This window comes from Schistocerca serialis, chromosome 1 (assembly GCF_023864345.2).
Source record: "Schistocerca serialis cubense isolate TAMUIC-IGC-003099 chromosome 1, iqSchSeri2.2, whole genome shotgun sequence".
NCBI lineage: Eukaryota > Metazoa > Arthropoda > Insecta > Orthoptera > Acrididae > Schistocerca > Schistocerca serialis.
Window position 1 is genome coordinate 499060147 of NC_064638.1, and position 26787 is coordinate 499086933.

Here is a 26787-nt window from a genome sequence, read left to right on the forward strand (position 1 = left end):
ACTTACGAGTGCTTGGCATATCCATGTAAGTAAATGGCCTTTTTGTCTTCCTGTGGCCATATTAACCTCTTCTGCAGTTGAAACACCTTTCCTCTTATTCTGAAGTGCCCAGGCACTACAGTACTAGATCGCCAAGGAAATGTATTAACATTTAATTTTGTGTCTGACATTAGATGCATATAAAAGCAATGATACTTTTGAACATGAGATATTCATGCATTTGTACATTCAGTATCATTGTGGAAGACCACATTAACAGGTATCAATATTGGTAGCTATATGTGTGTAATCAAAACAATTGACAGTTATAAGATACAACAAAAAGATACTGTAACATTTTATTTTGCCATAAACTGGTGTCATTATTGATTGTTTCCAATGTAACAATGGTTTCTTCCATGATGGTAAGTTGGTTGAGGATCACACTTCAAGCCGAGGATACCACTCATGCCATGGTGTACATACTCGTACTCTTGATGCTTCACCTCTACTCATTTTGTAAATCAATTGCAGCTAGGCCAACATCTTATACAACTATCTCTGAGCTGGAAACTGCTCTTCTTGGACGATAGCAAAAATGTGACTTAACCCTTTAACTGCCCTGGACGTGTTAATGCGCACGCCTTTGTACCTGTCCCTGTGTGCTCTGAACATGTTTACGCGCACCATCAGTCCTTCTACACGTTCAAAGCACACAGGGACAGGTACAAAGGCGTGCCCATTAATACATCCAGAGCAGTTAAAAAGGTGCCATTAATTTAATGGAGTCAATTACATAATGGTAAGAAGCCATGTTGACAGCAATCAAAGATCTTTGTGTGTCATATGAACACCTGTTGAAATATACTATCTGTAATATTCCAATATATTATACTGTCTCTGAAAGTATACCCACTTATAAGAATCAGAGTGATTTAAACCATACTGTGTGTAATATGTTATACCTTGTCTCAGTGCCTTATTGTTTTGTGCAGATTATCATCATAATTAAATCTTATTTCCTTTACAAACAAAGTACATTTCAAAATAGATAACCAATAAGATTAAGTCCCAAAAATTGACTTCAACAATGCATCCTTCATTTTGTAGAGTTTGAAAGCACCAGGTTTTACAACATATAATTACAAGGAAATTACAATTTGTTGAGATTGGTGCTTCAAATTATTGCTCTTCTTCCCAACAGTATTTCAAGTATTCACTCATGAAAAAGGAGGCAACTGAGTGTTGCACCACTGTGACACTAGCATTAAAAGGGCACAAAGGAAACATGTAGCTTTCTATTGCATGTTTAGTTCATATTAAAAAAATCAAGGAACATACACATAATGTCAGAAATCAGTAATTCCAACAACAGGCTTATGGTTATGTGGAATGTAGAGAAATACAGGACAGGACAATCATCCACCAAACAGCATAACATCACAACTGAACTAAATCGAAGGGCTATAAATGATGATAATCATTTCTTAGATATAGTAGAAAGTATAAGGAGAAATAGTTAAAGAGAAAAATCACAGCAGTATGCTGAAAGAGTAATGCTTATAAAATTCGATCATATGAATGTATCACTAACTTCTCCTTCTGAAATTATGAGAATTTTACATTCTCTGAAAAATAAAAGTTCATATTGTTTTGATGGTGTTTTCAATAGACTACAAACGATTTGTTCCCATATTACAAACCCAGTCTTATCTGCAATAAGTGAGGCGATTTTCCAAAGAGACTGAAATATGGTGTTGTTAAAACCCTCTTTAAGAAAAGTGATAAAAGAGATGTCAGTAACTACTGACCTGTTTCATTGCTGACATTGTTTTCTGAAATTTTTGAGATGATAATGTAATCTAGAATGGTATCTCACCATAGCTATCAGTAATATCTTCAGCAAATCAAATTTTGAGTTACAGAAGAGTTGCTCTACTGCAAATGCCATTTACATGTTCACTCACCAAATTTTACAAGCATTAAATAATAAAATGACACCAGCTGGTATTTTCTGCAACCTTTCTAAGGCATTTGACTGTGTATATCACAGTATTCTCCAAGATAAATTGAAGTTTTATGGGATTGATGGTATAACAAACTAATGGATAATATCATATCTAACCAAAAGAATGCAGAAAGTGATATTTAGTAATTCAGCCAATATAGTGCAGGGACGTAATTATGTCTGGGGAGAAATCATGTATGGTGTTCTCCAAGGCTCCATCAGGTCCACTATTTTCCCCTCATATATCATCTAACACACAACAATCAGAATTAGATTTTTTTTAATGATGATATTACTATTGTAATCAATCCAAGCATACATACAGAAATAGAAGAAATGGTAAACAATGTTCTTAAAAGTATCATCGACTGGTTTCCTGTAGACAGTCTCATCCTCAGTGTTAAAAAGACACAACATACACAGTTCTGCACGTAAGTGTAACACATGGTGATGAAGAAATAAATAGAGTGGATACATCAAAATTCTTAGGTGTCTGTACTAATGAGAATTTAAACTAGAAAAAGCACAGTTTGGAACACCTAAAACAATTTTGTTCAGCCACATTTGTTGCTTGTGTCTCCGTCGGTTATTACTGTTACTACGGCTACTACTGCCTGACTGGGGTAACTCATCTTTAAGAAAGTCTCCGTTGCTCCAAAATGTGCTGTAAGAATAATGTATGGTGCTCATCCAAGGTCACACTGGAGACATCTATTTAATTAGTTGGGCATTCTGTCTACTGCTTCACAGTATATTGATTCCTTCATGAAATTTGTTGTAAATAATTCACTATAGTTCAAAAGGAACAGACAGATAAATGACATTCATTACTGCACATTAAGGTTGTCTTCAGCACAAACAGAAGTGCACAATGCTGCAACAAAAAATTTTTTTTTCTCTCGCATATTTCGCAATAATACTAAATGTGCTGCCCTTCTTTGAACTTTTTCGGTGTACTCCATCAGTCTTATCTGGTAAGGATCCCACGCCACGCTGCATTATTCTAAAAGAGGCAGTTACCCAGCAATATGAAATGCCTATCAGAAAAAATTGAAAACAAATTAAAAAAGTTTGTCCTTGACAACTCCTATTCTGCAGAAGAATTTCTACTGTAATAATGTGTAAAAGGTGGTTGGTATGAATTACCAACTCACATTTGTAATTTACAAAATTGCACACCTTAGAAATGTTCAGCGGGTAACCACATTTACAAATAAATTTACGATGTGAATGTAAAATGACTTGTTCCACATCATTACGATTTATCGCACAAAGTGATCCCTGGAACATGAAACTAACTATTTAAATGAATAGACTGCTGGTTAGTTTTAATAAAAATAGAAGCTTTTACAAACCAAGAGAAGTGAGACATTCTCCATCTTTATAGAGAATGCAAAAGGAGTGGGAAAGAAACAGTTGACATGTATGCACAAAGATACCCTGATAGACGAGTGTCCAAAGAATGACAATTCGTTGAAAGTGTGGACAGTAATGTTTGGTAGGGGGCATTAGAATGCTACACAGAGGCAACAGATCATCATGTTCAACAATCAGAACGAATGAAACAGATGTTCTGGCAGCTGTTACTGATAATTTACATGTTAGCTCTAAATAAATTATGAGAACATCTAGAATTACTCACTTCAGCATTAGTTGCCTTGTGCTTCCGAAGAACTTCCATTCCTATAATGGGTCACTTTAACAGTATATTAATCAGCAAGATTGCAGAAGATGCATGTAATTCTGTAGTTCAACTTTGATGTTACATCAGGACAAAATGTTATTTCTTCAAAAAATTTGCCTCTACCAGTCTTTACAAATCATGAAAAGCTGAATATAAGAAATTCGCCGCTGAAAATCTGCATTGTCTGAGGCAAGTAGGACATCAGTGGCATTAGACTATGAACATCTGATACAGGAGACTATGTGACTGATCCTTCTTCATTGAGGAAACACACAATTTCTTATGAACTACTACCAGCTCTTCTAAAGAAATGACCTAAGGTACATAAATGTATGTGGTAACACCACAATGGGTGCCGAGCTTCCTAATTGCCTGTGGCCATGGAAGAGCTCAGATAGTTTTTTCTTGGTTGATAGTGTGCGAAAGCATTATCTGTTGACCTTCATGTCTGCCTCATTTGATATTCAACTTTAGTCTCTGGGGTAAGATCAAAGATTAAGTCTACTCACAAGTTGTAATGACCCAAGAGGACTTAAAGTTGGATTGTTGATTCATGTGCAATGTAATCAAAGAAATCTCTTCAGTCAGTCCAGAAAGCCTTACACTAGCAACAGCGAAAAGTGCATTGCAATACACAATGATAATTTCAAGCACTTGATGATAACTGGAATTTTATGGAAGTGTTTCTGATCACACTCTTTTTGTGATTTACTTTTTGTTGCTATTGCAATATACAGTGCAAATGCAAGAGTCCATCTAAAAATGAAATTACATTTATTTTTTTAAGCGCCCCCCCCATATCTTCTCTGCATACTTGAAGTCCCCTGCTCACCTCTTTCTGTATATTTGGGCTAAACTCAAGAACTACTGTAGGGATTTTGATACTGTTTTCACCTAAGGATAGACTGGTTTATAACGAAGGCTTGTGCACATAATTTATAAATATTTTGAGCAAACTTGCTGAACTATGATGAATTTTTCAACCACTGTAGTGAAAACAATGCCATTGTCGTCTAGCAGTGAACAGTAGAACCCCTGGGATCCACAGCTCTGCATAGTGCAATGTACCCACAACCAGACTGAGTATGCACAAATGCTCTACTTATTTTTATATAAAAGCAACAGGAGGAATGTGTTTGCCACAGTGCAGTCAGTGTGGATGCAACTTAACGTATTCAGATATATTTATTTGGACACTTCGAAGTTAAGGTACATTTTGTGTGTAGCACTCACCAGCCTAAAAGTAGCAGCACTACTCATAAATGTTGGTGGGTTCGTGAGCTGCTTAAACAAGGAAACAAGACATGAGCATAACCTTCCTGACAACTTAAAAATGGAGGATGGAATCTCGTTCAGAAACTCCTAGCAGATGACCAGAGAATATCCCAGAAGGCTTATACAGATGATTGGGGGACGCATTTCAAAGAAAGATGACAATTTCAGACTGTCAGTTTCGGCCTCCCTCACATTTGCAATAACAATTCGAACTCTTAATTCTCTGCACACTCTTCAACCAATGGGCAGTGAGTTACTTGGCTTCGAAATATCATAAGCAATTTCTTGAGAACAACGGCATACAGCATATGAATCCAAAATCTACTTTTTAATTTTTTATGCAAAAGCAAACCATTTTCCGAACAACTATGAGGCATGTTCAAGCAGAAATTGTACAAAACAACACTGTGATATAACTGAAGCCTTTATTCGAAAGTAGTCACCAGAGGCCTGAGCACAACTATCTCACTCTTTCACAAGCCAAAGGATTCCCTTTTCCCAGAATTACTGTGGCTGTGACAGAAGCCAGTCCTTCAATATATCCTTTAGTTTGTTGTCTGAGTTTTAAATGCTTTTCTTTGAGTGGTTTTTTTTTTTTTTATGAACCAAACACATGGAAGAAGCACAGTGACATTTCCTGGCTATAGGGCCTTTACACTTTGTGTGACGTTGGAGACGTGTGGATGCTCATTATCATGGAGCAGCATCACTCTCTCTGTGAGCAGTGCAGGCTTCTTGATGGACTTGTGTTAGTAGCAAGTGACAACACATGCTTCCATTGCATGCTATTCAGCTTTGTCTCTGGCTCGAAGTGATAGCACCATCTCTCCTCACCGGCAACAATCACTTCAGGAAAGTGGGGCCTTATGGTACCGGACCAGGTGTTGCAAAGCTAGCCCTATATGCAGGTCCATTGGCAGTTCACTGAGCTTCTTTGGAACCCAATGCACACACACCTTCTGGTAATCCAAGCTATTTGCGCAATTGTGCACACTGTTGCAACACGGGCCTTCACCATCACTGCCAACGCCTGCATAGTCACACTCCAACCAGTTCCTACCAGATAGTTCACCTTGTCGATGAGTTTGGCCATGATTATCATGTTTGCGTGGCTGGGTGTTGGGCCATCACTCAAACATTCCTAATACCACTTTCTCACTGACTTGTCAGATACAGTCTCCCCTGTATATCCCTGTCATCCAGTGATGAATATAAGGTGGTTTAACCCCTTCTGCAGTCACAACACCTTGCTGCTCCTCAAAAACTGAATTTTGCACTGTGAATATGTACTGCCACATCAAACGGACAAAATACAAAACTGCCTGCTTCTCTCCTTCTTCGCATGCCCGTGCATGCGAACAACCACGTCGACCACTAACTCACGTCCCTAGATACCTCACTATGTTATCACAAAGTGGCAATTGCAAATTTCAGCATGTTTGGTTGTTACAATCTTTCGCACCTTTTCATTTGAACACTCTTTATACTTCAGCAAGGGGCGCACCTTTGATTCTTTTACATAAAGTCTTTTTTCAGCAGCAAAGCAGATGACTTAGCTTCCAGCTTTCTTGCTTCCCTTCAATCAAACCTACATGTGGACGTGATTGTTTGCATGGCAGCACAAATGAGTCTTTGGCAACGAATCAGTGAATACTAAAGTTTACAAGAGGAGTGCTGTCTCAGGCTACACACCTACATCAGGCACTATCTTTCTGTTTCATTTTCATTTCATTTGTGGCCTTCAGACATTATAGACACAGATGCAAACCCCCCCCCCCTCCCCCCCCCCCACACACACACTATTTGCGTAAAATATTTACATTTGTTGTACACATATTAACCATATCATAATATGCTCGTTACTGCCATGAGATGTCACTCCAAATAACAATTATGTAAGGAAAAGGTGACATTCCTGCCCCCTAAAAGGTTTCCTAGCATATGGTGCCCACATCACTTCAGCTATATGAAATTGATTACATTCAGTTACTCAACATTGTTCTCTGAATTTTATACACAGCTCTACGCAGTGGCCCATAAACAAATTTACTGCTACACCAGACAAGTTGTCCAGTTGTGGCTAGTGCTAACTGTCCGAAGCCAGGGCGAATTGTTAGTTAAGTTATTGTTTAACAATCTTTACATTCTGATTTCCTGTTTTTCCAGAATCGTTCAATCCACTTGTCTTTAAAGGGTCTGACAGAAACAAGAGCAGAACTATTACCATCGTGAACTAGTGAATCCGCTTTGGGTGCCATGTCCTCCCAGTCTGTCCAGACTCACGCAGTCAAATGAAATTAGATTCTAAACTTTTCCCAACTACTTTAATTCTGCAATTAGACACTCTTAGCTGTGTCCATCTGGAGCCAGCTCCAACAACACTTTATGATAACATGTACTCCTTGCAAAAGTCAGCAATCAGTTCAATATTCAAAAGAAATAATTTCAAAGTAAAAATACAGTAATATCTCAGAAACTAGTTACCAGACATTAGAGAATGATATAATACTGCTACATACATTTTACAGAAATTGATTGCCACTGTACTTTTAAATATAGTGCAGCTCTTCAAAAACATTTAGCATTTTCGGTACATGATTGAAAGCACAATGTTTCAAATGTTTCTTCTTTTTACCACTTTAACAATTAATTTCTTACTATACAAAGGAATGCAGAATCATTACAGGGTTGTGTTTTGGGTATCATCATGGGTAAACCTTCTTTTTTTTACTCTGCATATCTCTCTCCATCAGGTATTAAGGTCACATGCATTACTTTAATCATTTACTTCATGACTCCTCATCCATAATAGCTACAGTAGCATCTTCAGCGATCTAATACATTCTGAATTTTTTATATGTTATATGCTTCTCCAGTATTTTTGCCTTTTTCCATCAGTATTTGACCAACTAGAGTGCGTCTTGTTCAACTACAATTTTTGGCTGCTTATTTTTATCACTCTCATAAGAAAGTAAATTTATACTTTTATATTTACTAGCTATTCCCTACGACTACATTCACACATAGCAGCTTTATTATAATGTCCAATGGTAAGTAAGCAAGATATCGTACATTCAATAGTGTCAGCTGCTCTCAAGTGTGTGTGTGTTTACGCAAGCATACATTGTTGCTGCTGAGTGGTTCATGCAGATGGACATGGGCAGGTACACTTGTCTCTACATTGCGCTATTGAAGCAGCCACACATTGTACAGTGTGTACGTTACGCAACAAAATTAATAATTTTTTAACACAATATATGTTCATTAGAATAAAAATGTTTCCCATTCCCTACATCACAGTGTCAAGTGTTGAGTTTTATTTATTTATTTTCACTTTCTGAAGTAGATAATGTCCTTCCACAGGTTTCAAGCTATCACCACACCAAATTTCTTCGAAAATGGTTCAGCGGTTTAGTCATGAAAACTTATTACCATAATTACTTTTGCACATATTATATTATGGTGTGGAAGTGGGAATTCAACACATTGAGGACTGAATAAGCATTCTATCCATTATGTTGAATCTTATTATGTAGAACAAATCAATCAATAAATTTCAAAAGTCAAGCAATAAATAGCTCCTTCAAAAAGTAATAACAATATTATGGAAAGGACAGTTGCTACTCGCTATATAGTGGCAGTGCTGAGTTGCAGATAGGCACAATGAAAAGATGGTGAAACCAAGCTTTTGGCCTTGGCAACCAGAGATTGTGGTCATGTGCATATGTCAGTTGCATTTGCGTGAGTGTATGTGTGTACCTTGTCTATTCTGATGAAGGCCTATTTGGCCGAAAGCTTTATTTGACAGTATTTTTGTTGTGTCTAGCTGTGCCTCAGCATCTTGGCTATATGATGAGTAGTGACTATCCTTCTCATAATATTGTTATTATTCTCTCCTAGATTTTTCATTGTTTGATTTTTCAAAGAGTAAATATTGTACAAATCATCAAATATTTTGTATACACTCTTTCTAAAGTAGCCTATGACCTTCCATGACGTCCTAGTGGTTTATTAATGAAAAGGTAATGGACAAACATGCTTTTGCAATTGTAAAACTTTAAATTACGGCAACTGTGCTCTGATTTTAATGAAATAAAGCCTATATGTTGCCCCAAATTACAATTCAAATTAATTAAAAATACATACTGGTATATGAAAGTTTTAATGTTTAACAGCCTTTAGGATGTGAGGTTTTTGCATCAAAGAAAGATGAAAGAGGACATAAAACTCCTACTGGTAACAGTAGCTGTAAAACATACTGAAAACTGAAATTATGCTGCTACCAAGTGTGGCATAGTTTCTGCAGTTGTAAATACAGATCAATATGTATGACTGGAAGCAAGGCAATACATACACTCTTAAAAGGACCACCTGTTATCAGCAACTAGCATTCCTACGGTGCATCTCTCTCTCCTCTTACAAAACAGTATGATCACAAATCAAATTCACCATCTCTGTCATTAAATCAGTGTGTCAGATGTTACCTTTGCAAGCTGAAAGACTTTAAAAGAAGGAAACAGACATCAGAAAATGGCATTTATTTATGAAAAACAAAATATGCAACAGTCAGGTCCCTGTAACACAACAGCTATACATAGGAGAATTTCAGTTGCCACATGAATTTGTGTTTTCAGTTTGGCAAAAAGCCTTCTTCCTCTTCTTGCGATAAGTGCCATGCCTGTGACTAGCAGTACCATTTTAATAGAAAGAAGTATTAAATTTAAAAAGCATACATTTCTTATAAAGACTGACTTTATACAAAATTAACAGTACTAACTGAACCAATGTTGCCTTTTGATTTTTGCAAGAAGTTGAAATAAGTAATCCTCGGTTCACTGAAGTATGATATTTCCATGTTTACCAAAGACAAAATATGTCATGTATATCTAGACTGTTGGTACCAATACAAAACCATTCATCAAAGCCACAATGCTTCATTGACTCAAATACAATGTGCATGATTTCTTCCATACTTTGTCCTTGCTACAGTTAGCCCCTTAAATCCTGAGGTCAGTGACCTGCCCTTCCTTTCTATTCTTCCCCAGTCTGTCCCTAATTCTGCCCCAGAACTAATAGTTCCAAGATTAGTACAGTTCCTCACTTTCTTGTGTCCATTAGCAGTATTAAGAATTTTGCTTCTTGGGGAACAGTAAGTATGGGCTAGTCATTCTGTCTCAAAATTTTAAGTACAATATTTTCCAGGTTAATACAGAACTGTTCTTCACTATGTCCACAAGAAACCTTCACTACCATCATTTGTGTTCTAAGCAGTTTGTTCTTGAGAGACAAATACTTTGGTATGTACATAGATACTGTGGTATGTACACTTAGACTGATAGTTCTTTGACTCTTTTAATACAAGTTAGATTAAAGACACACAAAATGTTTATAATTGACAACAATGGAACATATGGTACAACCAACAGTAATACAAGAAATCTAACATTGAATCCAAAGTTTCTGAAATCAGGACTCTTCCACATCATCTTGTTCTATGTTAAACCCTGTATTAATTTCTTGACTTCTCCTTTTACCTACCATCTTTATTTTATATCCTCTTCTTCTCCAATATTTAAAAGAAATGTATCTATCTTTGACCAGTTCAAGACATAGTACAATTATGACACCACTGGTTCTGCCAAGATCTGCAATTGTTTAATATTGCCATTTTTATCTATTATTTTATCTATGTCTTTCACAGTTTACTTTTTCTGTTTAATACTTAAAAATGGAAAGTCATTGGTGGAAATACTCGAAGGAGTAATGGTAACAACTCAAAACAAGAGTGTAAACATCGTTAAGCTTCCGGATGAATCCCCCTTATGAATTCTCCCCCCCCCCCCCCCCCCTCTCTCTCTCTCTCTCTCTCTCTCTCTCTCTCTCTCTCTCTCTCACACACACACACACACACACACACACACACACACACACACACACACACACACACACACACCACAGCACATTATGCTGGAATTCAACTGGGGTGAGGGGTTGAGGGGTTGAGGGGTTTGTGTATAGTGCACAAAACACCTGACCCAATACCTCACCACAGTCAAACCACAATGCCTGCACAATGTAGTTGAAAGGTGAATGTGTTCTGTATTAGCTCTAAAAAAGGATTTGGATTTATCAGGAAATTTAGCTACACTTCAGTCGTTCATGTGCCCCTCAACTGTACAGTAAGTTGTTACCCTTACTCTTTCCATTATACAAAAATGATTATAATGACTGACAAAAATTCCACATGAAATAGTATATGTACAAAGAGAAAAAAATTTAATTACAACTATGTGTGACACCATACAGACTTCATAACAGATATTTCTGAAGGAAAACAAAATTATAAATAATTATAACAAAAGTAGAACTGAATGTGCCCTCTCTACAATACAGTTTGTAGGTTCTTAATACTGAAAATGGATATCAAACCTCTGCAAGAGAGTTAAAATGTTAAGTAAAAGAGTAGTAAAGCATATCACATTTCAGAAAGTACAGCTTCACCTAACATCAGGTAGCCATTCCTTTCAACTTAAAATTTGATGCCTAAAAGTTTCTTGTTAAAGAAACAAATTATTATTTGACATATATATTTGCACCCATGCCAAATTTTCTCATTTAGGATATCATCATCATATTATTGGTAAACAAGACATACATAAATGCTCTGCCACTTATTCACCATCTGACGATAATTATATAATCCTGTTGTCTCGACATTATGGAATATATTACATCCCCACAATGTACAATGACTCATAATTACTCGATTCACACCAGTAACACACGCCTTTCCTTCCACAAGCAGTCATCAACAAAACTGCAAACAAAGCTATGCACCGCTTTATTTAAGTATGTATAAATTATTTGCCAGCAGTCCTTGCTTCCAGTCCAAGTGCTTGTTTCAATAAACAAACTACATTCTTGCTGTCTGCAACATTATCTGCAAGAAAATAATTGTTAAGAAAAAATCAAATATAAAGCAGACACATACAAACACATTTTAAATGGTAGCAACTCGTAAGTCACTAGGCACTGTATATTGAAGGCACTGTATATTGAGCACCTGTAGCAATAAGTTACAGTAACTTTGACTTCACAAGAAGAAGGAGTTATTTAAGACACAGATTACACAGAAAATTTTGCTTTTACCTTCACTATTGATCTGTCGTTCCAATGAAAGCTTCTCCTGTGCTATTTGGAGCATTCCTTCTTCAATAGTTCCCTCACTAATTAACCTAATTACTGTCACATCTCTGTAAAAGAAATTGAAATATTAACATACATTCGAGGAAGAATAGTTCTCTTGCGACAAAATAGTAAATTTTATATTTCACAACAGAGTGCTGGTATGATGCACAGCTTTGAATGCAACAATTCCAAACAAGGAAACATATATAATCCAAATACGATCGATGGTAGTTCATGATGTTGCTATCTCAGTCCTTACTTATTAACTGGATTATACCAACATATTTCTGTTGTGCTGCTAATATGCTGTGACACTGTTTGCAATAAATTTACAAATTAAATTATCATTATGCATGCTGCTATCATAAAGTGCCATTTCAATACTGTTTCACACTAGCCACCATCTCTTGTGTTACTCTGACACATTTGTGTCTATATGAAGTTTCAAATAACAAAAGAGATTAGTTTTTTAAATAAAATCACTGTCCAAAACTTTCACTGTGAGGAATGCTGTATGTTACTTTCCCCTGTGCCAGTGTAGCAGCACTCTTCCTAAACTTCTTGCCTTTGAATATCAGCAGAGTTTTCTTTGCAAATCGCAAGTAATGCTCTAAAGACAGCAAATTCTGCCTTTGCTGTATTTCCTACAAAAGCTTTTAAATCATATCTTCAAAATCTGGCTGTATTCTTCTGACACAAGAATGACCAGACATGTTATGCCAAAACCTGCCACGATTGTTTTTACCAAATTTAGTTAACATCACTTACAATCCTCATGCCAAATTTCAGCTGCCATACACACTTACTGAACCAAAGCACGGACTTTAGAATGAGAATTCTTCCATCACTGGAAGGCATTTTACAGATTATTAACAGAGAAATTTACTGTGGATAGATCAATGCAGTTTTCAAGTTCAACATTGTGATAATATCAAAGTTGCAATCACCAGTACATTATCATTCTTTCTCTCCTTAGTTTTCTGAATCAGATTAGTATACATGGCACTCCTCAAAATATATCAATAATGGGGTGGACTCCTTCCCATCTCCAGTCTCATTTTGTAAATAAAAAATGGGGAAAGTTGTCTGTCACATACAGGGCCATCAAATATCATCCTTAATTTAGGTTTGTGGTGCTCAAATAATGTGTGCTTAGAGCACTGTATCAGCATTTCATATTTCTGCAGCATTTACAACAAATAAAATTAATTTTGCCTTGTATTTATTTGTATACACACCAGGCCAATTTGGAAAACACATTGTGGATAAAATAGATTGTATTTCTCTATGAATATTAACAATTATGTAAAGGATATACTGCTACTCACTGTAAAGATGACACGTTGAGTTGCAGACAGGCACAACGAAAAGACTGTTACAGAATGAAGGTAGGAGATGAGATACCAGCAGAATTGAAGCTGTGAGGGTGGGTCGCGAGGCATGCTCAGGTAGCTCAGTTGGCAGAGCACTTGCCTGCGAAAGGCAAAGGTCCCGAGTTTGAGTCTCGGGCTGGCACACAGTTTTAATCTGTCAGGAAGTTTCAAGACAGTTACACATTAAGCTTTCAGCCAAAGCCTTCACCACACGCACGCATGCGCATGCACACCCACTAACCCCCCCCCCCCCCCCCCCCCACACACACACACACACTATGGTTCTTTTCTGAAACCGCTTTGACTAAAAGCATAATGCGTAACAGTCTTTTCAATGTGCCTTTCTGCAACTCAACATGTAATCTTTACGGTTAGTAGCAATCTATCTTTTTTATGATTGTTGATATTCCAACTTGGATTTTCCATTGCTTGGCTACGAATATCAAGTTATGTTTGAACCGTTTGCCATCGGCAACTGACTGGTTAACTCATAAACCAATGGAAGTAGCGACAAGAGAATGCTGTGTTGCACAGTGTGAGAATTCAGGGGCGTACAAACCAGTCAGTTTCAAGTGTGGATACCATTAAAAAAAGTAACACTTCATAATTACTGTTGGGAATTTTAATTTAGATTCTCTGGCCCCGAATGTGTACTGCTGTAAACTGTCTCTGACGTTAGTAAACAACTAATTAGATATGGTTTATTACTGTTGACAATTATGCACTGAGATAGATTTTTTAAGAGTAATTACCATAAGATTGTATTTTGGAAGTGCTTTACGTTTGGAATTATGATTACTTATAGCTTCCCCACTGACACAACTTACATTAAGATTTCCCATAAATTTTCACTCATTATATTTAACAGTTATTCTGCTCACTGAGAACTGACCTTTCCTGCTGATCAAACTCGGGTAAAAATCATATTATAGTTAACCAAAGTTGCAACTATCTTCGTCAATAAGCAGTCAGCATTTTAACTCAACCAGTTTTTGCTAGGATCAGTAATAGATGGCTGTATGTCACTCCCTATCACCTACAACTTTCTGTTACTTGTTATGATAAAGCATTAATCACGTGTACATACCAGTTGACAGATCAAGCAGGAAAACAGGAAGGAGTACCAAACTCTGAAGAAAAAAAGCAAAACAGGAAACAGTGCATGGTCCAAAGACAGAAAGTGCAATATAGAGCAGCATCAAAGGCCAATGGCGTAATGGTTAAGTGGTCACGGTGTTGGACTAGCAAGCTGGCGAGCTGTGTTCAAACCTCCCTAGTGCTAAGTTGTATTGTATTTTTATTTATTTATTTTTTGTTTCACTGTTCGCTGTATTCTAATTTGTGTCTGTGTCGTGGTGTAATGTCCATTTTCAACAGCGAGGCAAAGGTAGGGACCCATAATGACAGTTGATTGTGCATAACTGTTCTATTAGCCGCTGAAAGGAAGTGGCTTTTGAATGGGAACCACAAATGTTTAATGACAAGGCGACATGTCAACCAAATCCGCCACTGGAAAACACACCTGGTGTATCATACATAGTGTTAGTGACAGTATGTGTGTCATATGAAAGGAATCTCTAACCGAAGCACCTAATTTGTACGCCTAGTGAGTGCGTGAGTGAGATATGCCTCCTTGCTTGATTTACGTGTTTGTATGAGTGTGAATGTTATCGCTCCCAAGGACCCAAGGAAGTGATGAAAATATAATAGTTTGTCGCATAAGCTGCAACAAATAAATAATTTCATAATCACACAATTTCTCTGTGCTCTGTCAAAACACGTGTTTTTAACTTTTTTGAGTGGCATTCCATTTTGGAAGTTCTGACTCTTGAATTTCTTTGTTGTAATGTAGTTCACACCCATTTATTTGTTGTTTTCATTTCTGTGAGACATCTATGTCTTATCTCACCTTCTCTCACTATTCATCATATCTACTTGCGACAGTAATGTATTCTTACCACATGACCCACATTCTACAACCAATGTATAGTATGACAACTGCCAAGACTACAGAAAGAGAACAAAAATTTTCAGTGACTGAACAGGCAGTTCATAATGATGTGAAAAAAAATAAAAATAATAATACATGGCTTTTGAACACGGCTCATCTGGTTTATGGTCCCACATTGTGTCCACTTAACTACAATGCCACGGTTGTTCAGTTTCTCTTGATATTACACTTATTAAGCTTGGACAGTTCACTGTTTTTATTTTGCATTTTTTTTACAGTTCAGTACACCTTCTTCTTGTTTTCATGCTTGATTTCTGTTCAGTTTTTGAAGGACTATCCTCTGGGCCATCTTACGCTAAATCTGAGAGGAGGAGGAGGAGGAGGAGGAGGTGGGGGGGGGGGGGGGGGGGGGGGGGGGTGTGCGATGGGGAGTTTCCCTTGTCAGGCAATTCCAAACTGTATCACCTAATACAAAAATTAGAGCTGTTGATAAATCCCATGGGACATGAGTTGTCTAGAAATTATTCTTGATAAGAAGTACATTTTTGAATGAAGAAATATTTTATTGCAACTTGACTAGAATTTTGACAGTGGAAAATGGGCTCCAACAAAATGACATGTAGACTGTGCTGCCGACCTGCACAGAGTGGACAAAACTATGGAATCACCAAAAACACGACACATTACCATGCCAAACACGCTGCAGGAAAACCACTGGTATTCAAAACAGCTTCCAGTCGCCTCATAATGGATAAATACAGGTGCTATATGGTTAAGGGAATCTTACACCATTCTTCCTGCAAAATGGTAGCAGCTTCGGGGAATGGTAATGGCGATGGGGTGGACAGTGATCATGCAATCTTCTCTCCAAAGTACACGACAGAGGATCAATAACACTGAGATATGGTGACTAGTGGCCAGGGGAGTTGTGATAGTTTACACCCTTGTGCTCCCAAAAACAGTCATGGCAGATACAAGTTGTATAAACAGGGGGCCTGTTGAAACACGCCACCACCACTGGCGATGAAATATTGTACCATGGAATCAACATGATCAGCCAAAACAGTCACAAAATTCTTGGCAGTAATGCAATCTTGCAGAGGAACCATGGGACCAATGGAATACCTAAATATGGCTGTCCAAGAACCCTTGCCATTTTTTTCAGTCTTGAGACATAAATTCAATCAGAAATCTGAAACAGTGTGAAACAAGACTCATCTGACCAAAAGACAGCCATCCACTGCCCCATACCCCATGTATTATGGCTTTGGCACCACACTTTCTCGTTACAAGCATTTGCATCACTGAGGTGGTGTTTTGGAACTCCAGCATGCCCTGGAATTCCCTGCTTATGGAGCTCCCTTCACGTTGGTTTGGTGTTGACAGGATTCGCGAGTGACACATTCAGTTCTGCAGTGACTTTCGTAGCTGTCACCCTCTTAGTTTTTGCCAAAATTATCTTTAATGACTGACTGTCACTATCACTCAACACACAATTTTGTCCACATTGTGACTTAGCAGATGATGTTTTCCACTCTGCCTGTATACTGTGTAGATCTTTGGCACAGTGCCTCTTGAAACATCAAACACTTCAGCCCCTTTGATTGCAGAGGCAGCTCCCACATGAGCACCAACAATTTGCCCATATTCAAATTCACTTAGCTTCAACATAACGCATTCACAACTATAGAGAACACTGTTCTGGCCATGAATGACACCTGCAACAACTGAGGACATTGCGGAGGTGCCGCTCACGGTCAAATACGACAATTCAACCTGGAGGCTTGGTTAGCACCTGCATTTAGGTTCAAGCATGCACTTCTCATGGTGTTCCCATATTTTTGTCCATCCCCTGTATCAGGAGTGGCAACTTTAAAAGTTTATGTGGACACACTAATCACGAACTATACAGTGTCTTTTTACCATGGGCTTATAAGTGAGGAACCTTGAGGAAATCAGATCTGCCTCTGATGGAAACCTATAGAATTGCCCACACAGCCTAGGATTTGTTTACGGTGGAAGAAGACATCGCGACGATAGTCATCTCTCTGGCGTCAGTCACACGAGATGTAAGGGGGGCCTCACTTGCTCTCCACAGTCTGGATGACCTTGTAAACGACCACAACTGTGGAAATGGGCCATCATGTCAAGGGCACTACAATTGCTGCACTGTAAACATTGTATCTTTCATATAGTGGAAGCTTCCACACCTGTTTTTTGTTTCCTTAGCAATAGGCATATTTCTCTATCTAACATTTCCTCTCCCAGTGCTGAAAACACCATCAGAGACTATAAACTCAGACAGCAGTACAGACCTAACCATGCAGTGGGACAAGGTAACCAATGAATATGTTTCTCCGATACTATGGTTTTATCAAGATGCAATCATTATTATAACAGAATTTACAGGGAGAACATAGAACTTAGAAAGCACAAAAACAAATAATAGACAATGAGAAAGACTGAAATTAGACAAGTTATGGTGCTAAATGAAGTAAACATTGCCAACACTTCCCCACTAAAACATCCATAACACACAATGGCACAAGTCTGCAATCTCAGGCGATATTCTGACAGCGTCACAAACAAACCATTGCATGGATACCTTGCTTGCTGAGCTTGTTTACTTTTGTGCTGCTGTTCGAGTCTATGTACCATCTGATGGTGGCAACAACACTAGAGGATGAAACGTTAGGCAAAGAAATATTGCTCAAACCACTGCCCATAGAACAAAAACCACTATTGTTTCCTTTGACATTCAAACAGCATGTTTGTCCATCTGTGTGCAACATGCCCCATGTTCTGACACAGATATGCCCCAACCAATGGAAGTGTACCGACTGAGTGATGGATGTATGGAGATGCCGGTTTCTCAGAATACAGCCTGGCAAATGCATTCATTGGTGAACACTCTGCGAGGTTACTGTAGGACATCCATGCTTCTGTGTCCTTGTTAAACCAATCTACTTGCTTAAGTTTAGTGATGTTGCCTTTGTAGGAAGCAGAGCAAACCTGTGGACCCATGAACACCATCAGGTGCCCTTGCTAGGAAACCTTTCAGTTCTACTTCCAACAAAGTCACTCAGCCAGAAAATTTTATTGTGATAGCTGACTCCAAAGTGGTCAATGTTTTTTGGATAGTTCCTCTTCATGCTTTTGAATTTAAAATTAATGAAACAGCAAAAAGGAGTCAAATGCAGTGTACACAACTGTTCTTTCATGCAACCATCTGTGACATATCTGAAATGCAAATAGCCGATGGATTTGTACTAAGGAACGACTATGTCGTGGCCTTCACCAGTCAGGAAATAAAGTCTGAAGCACCTCATACATGATCAAACAATTTGTCAAACCTGACTAGGTTTGTCAAATATTTGCCTGTGTGCAACTCAGATGTGTTTGTGAAATACAGAACATGTTTGATACAAATTTTGAGTGGCAACAGATATGACAAGGTGGCAGACCTTCCTTTGACAAGACTGTGCTGGAATCAGGCATACATGCTGGCCCAGGATTGGTGCAAGTCAGCTCACAAGTGTATAGCTAGTGTGCTACGGGTTTGGTTAATGTGTTAATATTGTGGACCTTTTTTGTCATAGGATGAACTTTGATATAGCATGAACTGAGCTTTGTTTTGGAATATAGATTTAAGTTAGCTGGCACTTTTTCCAAAGGACATCCTGTATGTATCTCTTGCAAGTACTCTCTAGTTCGTGTGCAACTCAGTTTTTTATGAAACAATTGTAGTCAGCATGGAAACATATTGTTGTCTTATTGATTGGCGACTCCATAGTGTCCTGTGCACTACGACCAGATAATGGGTATACTTGGAAGGAGAGACAGCATTGGTCGTATATTTTTGTTTATTATCGCAAAATCGATTTTCGGTCACTTAGTGACCATCTTCAGTGCTGTAATTATAACTTAAATTAGTAAGCACTGGTGTCAATAAGCTTACGGCGATCACATAGACTATCATCCACACAATTCCGAAGACAGCAAAGGCACGTAAGTGGGAAAACTATTGCACAATCAGCTTAATAGCTCACACATCCAAGCTGCTGACAAGAATAACATACAGAAGAATGCAAAATAAAACTGAGAATTGGTTAAGATGATGATCAGTTTGGCTTTAGGAAAGGTAAAGCCACCAGAGAGGCAGTTCTGACATTGGACTTGAATGGATGCAAGGCTGAAGAAAAATAATGAAGACACACTCATTGGATTCATCGACCTTAAGAAGCATCTGGCAACATAAAATAGTGCGAGGTGTTTGAAATTCTGAGGAAAAAGAACAAAGTACTTGGATTTTAAAAAAGTGTAAGACAGGGATGCAGACTTTTGCCTCTACTGTTCAATCTATACATTAAAAAAGCAATGACGAAAATAAAAGACATATTCAAGAGTGTGATAAAAATTCAGGGTGATACGGCTTGCTGATGATATTGCAATCCCCAGTGAATATGAGGAAGAATTATAGAATCTACTGGTTGGCATGAACAATCTAATGAGTACAGAATATGAATCGAGAGAGAACTGGAGAAAGACAAAGGAAATGAGTAGTAGCAGAAATGAGAATACTGCAAAACTTGACATCAAAATTGGTGATCATGAGGTAGACAAAGTGAAGGAATTCCGCTACCTTGGAAGCAAAATAACTAATGATGGACGAAGCAAGGAGGGCATAAAAAGCAGACTAGCTCAGGCAAAGATGGCATTTCTGGCCAAGAGAAATCTACTGGCACCAAACACAGGCCTTAATTTGAAGAAAAAATTTCTGATAATGTAGGTTTGGAGCAAAGGACTGTATGGTAATGACTTATGAACAGTGGGAAAACTATAACAGAATGTATGAGATGTGATGCTATAGAGGAATGCTGAAAACTAGATGGACTGATATAATAAAGAATGAGGAGGTTCTCTGTAGAAATGATAAAAGTAACGAACATGAGGAAAAAACTGGCAAGAAGAAGGGACAGAATGATGGGAAACATCATGTATTACAACATCAGGGAATACCTCTATGGTATTAGAGGGTAAAAACTGTAGGGGACAATGGAGATTTGAATAGATCCACTAAATAACCGAGGATGCAGGATACAAGTGCTACAGTGCTATTATGAGATGATGAGGTTAACGCAGGACAGGAACTCGTGGCAAGCTGCATCAAAACAGCCAGAAGAATGGCGACCCAAAAAAAAAAAAGTTGAAATTGGATTCTGACTTTTACAAAGGTATAGGGTTTATCAGCTAAACACAAGTGACTCAAACACCTGGTCGCACCCTTGTAGGTAATCTGAAGAATTTCTATACCAGCATGGAATATAGAGGCTGTCAAATGACCCCTGTTACACTGAAAGTATTTTATCTTCCACGTTTGAATACAGATTCTAGGTGGTTATATTAATTCTATAGTCAACAGCAATGAAATTGTTAAAAGTAATAATACCAAAATTAGCAAAAAGCAACTTTGGAATTGGTCATAGGACACAAGAGCAAAGAAATTATGTAGTATGTTAAGAGAGATGAAAATTTAATGGTGATGGGAACTAGAACTAAGCATTTGGAAAACGAAGAGAGAAGAAAATAGTGGGGGAACATTGACAGAAATGAATGGAAGAGGAAGGCCCTGGTAGAATTTCATACAGAGCACCATTTTATAAATGCAAATACTTGGATTAATATAATGGAAGGAAACATTCCACGTGGGAAAAATTAGTGTGCGAGTGTATACCTGTCCTTTTTTCCCCCTAAGGTAAGTCTTTCCACTCCCGGGATTGGAATGACTCCTTACCCTCTCCTTTAAAACCCACTTCCTTTCGTCTTCCCCTCTCCTTCCCTCTTTCCTGATGAGGCAACAGTTTGTTGCGAAAGCTTGAATTTTGTGTGTATGTTTGTGTTTGTTTGTGTGTCTATCGACCTGCCAGCGCTTTTGTTCGGTAAGTCATATAATACTTGGATTAAGAATCATAAAAAGAGGTTGTATGCAAGGAACAGACATGGAGACACAGGCTTCAGTTGACTTCGTGTGGTTGGAGTTAACAGCCGCTCCACAGCAAGGTCATCAGGCCCCTTACACATATTAAAAGAAACAAATTATGATAAAATGGCTAAAACTGTTGTCACACAGTGAGGAGGAAGCCTATAAATTGACACTCACTCCCACCTCACTCGCAATGACCTACACGATCACTCTATCTCACATGCTTTAAGACAGCAGAGAAAGGGTGAACGGTGCTACACCCTGGATTAAAAAATCAGTAAAATGATAGGGGAGCTAAAAGAAAGATCCAGGGAAATGTGACTGGCTGTCCACTTACAAAAAAACATGGCTGAACCAGTCACCCTGTTAACACATTAACAAAAATTTTAGAAACATGTTGGACATACCCAAAACCTTAGAATTCTCAGGACATTCATTTGAATGCAACTTAAAATAGAGAGCAGATCTGCTGCTGCCCTCTGGTCTGAAAATAAAACACAGTCTAATAAAATGTGGTGCACAGTGATCTGTATTACACAAGCACCACACACTGGAGAGTCCTCTTGCCCGCAAGAGAAGCCATGCTTCATAGAGCTATGGCCTATCCCATCTCATCTCTGTGGCTGGAAGGAGGTACAACACAGATGTGCTGTGGGCTTCACTAAATGGGGCTTATTGTATGTCACATCCAACCACTCATCTTCCTATTGACGCATGACTCTGTACTTCAACAGTGAGATAATAACTTGTAGGGGGATGGCACAGTGAACTAATTGAGAATCACAGCACACCACCTTGGCTACACATCTGCCCTTTCACTCCCAGCAATACCCACATGCCCTGGCACCCAGCAGAAAGACACCTCCTCCCCGGTATCCTGGATATCATGAACTATTTTATCGGCTGGATACAAAGGCTCTCTAGAGACTGGAGGGCACTCAAGAGGTGGGAACATAAGAGGAATTTAGCAGGCATGGCACATCTCATCTGCTCCAGCACCCTCAATATTGCAGATAATTTGGCACTAAATACAGTGAACCCTGGAGTCTTGAGAAAATGATCCAATTCTGGAGGCAACCGAGTCTAGAGAACAAAATCTGGGAAAACAACAGAGCAGCCAACGGAATACCCCAGTTTAGACCCATCCATGAATACAGCTACATAGTTGGGGTGCTCATTCAAAATGTTGGAAAAACAGAAGTGGGAAGCAATCTCTCCTGTGCTGTACTATATCTAAAATTACAATGGGCCTCTGCAGCAACGAGGATGGAAGTCTGTTAAAACCCCTGATTTGAGCCCATACACGCCCCACACCAAGGGACTCCAACACACATTTCGCACGAATCCCAAATAGCTTCATTGCCCATGGACGATTGGTACAGAGGTGTTCCATAGCTGGACGAGCAGCAGTATGGTGTGCTGGTGAATTGGGAGTAGTGACAAATGTACATGTCTGACACACCATGAGAGTTGCCATTAGGGGTGGGGGTGGGGGGGGGGGGGGGCAGCTCATTTCTCCAACAGGTATGGGGCTGGTCCTGCTGTAAGTGTTCATGACCGGCATGATCCCCTCATGGAACAAAGCATCAGTTACCTTCCAGTAGGTGTGTGTGTGTGTGTGTGTGTGTGTGTGTGTGTGTGTGTGTTTTGTCTATTTTCAACAAAGGACTTGTTGGCCAAAAGCTCATTTTGCAACCATTTTTTTTTTTTTTTTTTGTATCTATCTGCGACTCAGCATCTCTGCTATATGATGAGTAGCAACTATTCTTTTCATAATACTGTTATATTCCACCTTGGATTTTCCATTGTTTAATTTTACCTTCAGGTAAGACGGCCACACTGACCCATACACTGTGCACACACAGTCCAACCATAGTTGCATGACAGCCATACAAAACTAAAGCAGATGTGTCCTGTCCTCTTCCCAAAGCCTGTTGCTAAGACACTTTAAACTGTTCAGTGTCTTCTGGCCCTGTGCTTTCAGCCCTGAACAGCCGTGGCAACAACGAGAGTTTGAAGCCAAAACTGAGGCCCAAAAACCACTCAAGAGTCTTTACAAAGAAAAATGCTGTTCCACATACGCAATTTAGGTAAATTAAAAATATGAGAAGAACAATTAAAATGCACGCACGCGCGCACACACACACACACACACACACACACACACACACACACACACACACACACACACACACTCTCTTCTCTGCAGAAAATATGAAACCAGTCTTTACAGCCCACTCCTCTACTTCTTTACTGTAAGTTGCAACTGACGAGTTACTGTTGAAATAGTGGAGGAGAAAAGGAAAACTGCAAAATTGTCCACAAATAAGCAACATTGTACGCAACTCCTTAGCATAGATATGGTTCTGTTTATGCTATGACAAAGAGAGAAACATTTGAAATACTCCCATGACGAACACCAGTGCTTGAAACGATTTGACAGCATGTCATCAACTCACTACTGAAAAAAGCACTGACTGAATGAAGATGGGGAGATGACCATGGAAGCCTCATTGGTAGAGCTGCCCTACAATACTGTGTCTCCGAGTAATGATGTCATAGAATATTTCTATACAATGCTGTTTCTGTAGGAAAGCCAGCTAGATAGCCGCCTCCAGCTGGGTCAGGTTATCAGTGGATTGACATCTCCAGAACACACATCCAGTAACTACTGGGACACATTTGGTCATTTCCTGGCTAGAGAAGAGGTATAAAAGTTGCCTCCCTACATGAGTTGGGCAAGTGGCCTGTCTGCCAAATCGAATTAAAACATCGTAAAAGGACTTCCTTTAATGCTGGTTTCAAGTTCTGCAGCACGCTATATCGGATCTGGTCTTGACCAGGCACAGTATTATGAGATGCAGACACTACCGAATCTAGATCCCACATCGAGAATAGGCAGTTGTAGGACTCCAAATTATTGGACCTGAAGTCCAATTTTCCCCAGTCACGCAGTAACAATGTAATGCTGAATCCTGGCTGGCAGTGGCAGTATTTGTTGCAAAAAACGCTCTCATTGTCTGTGTGGTGGCTCCAGGAGTTGTCAGAACACACACCTTTTTCTACAATGCTACTATAAGTAACCGACCGCTTTTACTAGAAATCCTCCTGACAGGTTCCCATACTGCAGCAGAACAAGTGGAACAGCTGATAAAAGTCCACGAACGCTTGCCACGACATTTTCTTGCATTCCCTGATGGTGCGTCAAGCCTTGTCCTTACTTAGCAAAATGCTGTGAGCATTTCTGCTGTTTGGCAGCACTTAAACTGTCACAGAATCCCACACTGTATCTATATTAGTTGGTAGATTTAAAAGAGGAAGGGGGGGGGGGGGGGGGGGACCAAGCTATGAGGTCGTCACTTGTTCCTAACAAAACAATGCCACAAGTGAGACAATGAAACGGACTAGACATATAACACAAAACGGAAAGAAAGGAAAAACCACAAGAATGAAGGAAAGGCAACGAACACTAGATGGAACAAAAGAGGACAAGAAAGCAACAGAGAGATGCTAGAAACAGGAGAGAGTAAAATAAGAAAGCAGATTACAGTGGCTGACCAGCCACGAGAATAAAAAGGAGAAGTCAGACACTCTGCAACACATTAAAAGTTCCACCCTAAAAGCACTATGGTGGAGGACACAGAGGGACAAAGGACATGAGCTAAAACCTGCATAGAAGTATAAAACTCACTCTAATGGATAAAACATAAAACTAAAGCTGCTGCTGAGGCATCGTCGCCCAACACTAAATGTAGGGAGCTGGGAAAGTTAAAAGTCCACCAAAGATCAGCTAAAAGTGGGCAGTCCAGCAAGAGGTGGACGACTGTCATTTGGGAACCACAGTGACACAGAGGTGGATCCTCGCGACGGAGTAGGTAACCAAGTGTTAGCCATGTATGGCCAATGCAAAGCAGGCAGAGGACAGCTGATTCCCTGCAAGAGGACTGCATGGAAGACTTGCGCACATTCGTCGTCTTCTTAATGACACGCAGCTTGTTGTGCATACTGTCATGCCATTCTGTCTCTCAAAGCCTGAAAACCCTGTGGCGTAAGACAGAACGCAGGTCAGCTTCGGAGATGCCTATCTCCAGAAGCAGTTTCTGTGTCGCCTGTTTGACCAGCCTGTCTGCAAGTTCGTTGCCTGGGATTCCAACGTTTCCTGGGGTCCACACAAACACCATTCCAGGCAATAGATGGACTCCTGGATGGATGCTACCAGATGATGGCGAGGGTAGCACTGGTCGATAGCTTGTAGGCTGCTCAATGAGTCAGTACACAGGAGAAATGAAGCGCCAGGGCATGAGTGGATATGCTCAAGAGCATGAGATATGGCCGCCAGCTCTGCAGTGAAAACATTGCAGCCATCTGGCAAAGAGTGCTGTTCAATATGTCCTACATGAACATACGCAAAGTCTACGTAATCATCAGCCATCGAGCTGTCGGCGTAAACCATGTCAGAGCCCCGGAACACGTCAAGAATCGAGAGGAAGTGACAGCGGAGAGCGGCAGGAATGACGGAGCCCTTACGGCCATGCAAAAGGTCCAGACAAAGCTGCGGCCGAGGTATACACCATGGAGGCATACGTGAACGCACCGCAAGCAGAGGTGGTAAAGGGAAGGACTCCAGTTCAGAGAGAAGGGGCTGCACGCGAACCACAATTGTTAGCCCCGGCCTGGGCTGCCGATGTGGGAGATGGACCACCGCAGGCGGGAAAAGGAGGTGGTGGGAAAAGGAGGCAGTAATTCAGATGCTCAGGAGAACTATGATTGTGTGCAGCGCACCAGATCCGGTAGAAGATGACGAGGATCTGTCACTTGTAGTCAGATGAGAGATGTTTAATCATCTGGCTGTGGATCCAATCAGGCCCAGGAGCAGTGTCAGGGCAATGTGCAAGGGTACTGAGGAGCTCCCACTCTGTAAATGGGGCATTATAGGATTCACAGTGGCGTGTAGTAAACGAGAGGACTTTCCCTTCCAGCTGCCGTTTGAGAGTGCAAAAGGCTGGGGGGTAATTCTCCGATGCAGAGGCTCCAGCATAGTGCTCAGCAAAGTGCTCGGCAATTGTGTTTGTGTCCGCAGATAACATGCCCTTCATGTTAACACCGGGAACACCTGTTGGGGTCTGGTACCCGAAAACACATTTGATCTTTGCCCATACTTGGGAAGGTGAGGTATGGCACCCAATGGTCGAGTCACATCTCTCCCAACATTCCTGCTTCTGTCGTTTGATACACTGGCGAACGCGGGCATGGAGCCGTTTAAAGGCTATGAAGTGCTCCAGGGAAGAGTACCGCTTATGCCGCTGTAGAGTTCGCCAACACCCCTTAATTGCTTCAGCAACTTCC

The 26787-nt window shown here is 39.6% G+C and overlaps 2 protein-coding genes across 8 annotated transcripts in view; one reads left to right on the forward strand and one right to left on the reverse strand.

The window, feature by feature from the left end:
• The window catches only part of LOC126474003 (uncharacterized protein C15orf61), a 65068-nt gene extending 56182 nt beyond the window's left edge, over positions 1-8886 (forward strand). For 2 of the 5 annotated variants that reach the window (XM_050101422.1, XM_050101429.1), the window contains one exon: positions 8310-8886. In XM_050101422.1, coding sequence (XP_049957379.1) covers positions 8310-8447 — 138 coding nt within the window. In that variant the 3' untranslated portion in view covers positions 8448-8886. The remainder of the gene's footprint in view (positions 1-8309) is intronic. The other 3 variants (XM_050101395.1, XM_050101405.1, XM_050101413.1) reach the window with 3 other exon arrangements.
• A 583-nt stretch (positions 8887-9469) lies between these two features.
• The window catches only part of LOC126474037 (SWI/SNF-related matrix-associated actin-dependent regulator of chromatin subfamily A containing DEAD/H box 1 homolog), a 182422-nt gene continuing 165104 nt past the window's right edge, over positions 9470-26787 (reverse strand). For all 3 annotated transcript variants that reach the window (XM_050101456.1, XM_050101462.1, XM_050101448.1), the window contains exons 16-17: positions 12096-12199; positions 9470-11886 (exon numbers count right to left, since the gene is read on the reverse strand). In XM_050101456.1, the coding sequence (XP_049957413.1) occupies positions 11807-11886; positions 12096-12199 (184 nt within the window). In that variant the 3' untranslated portion in view covers positions 9470-11806. The remainder of the gene's footprint in view (positions 11887-12095; positions 12200-26787) is intronic.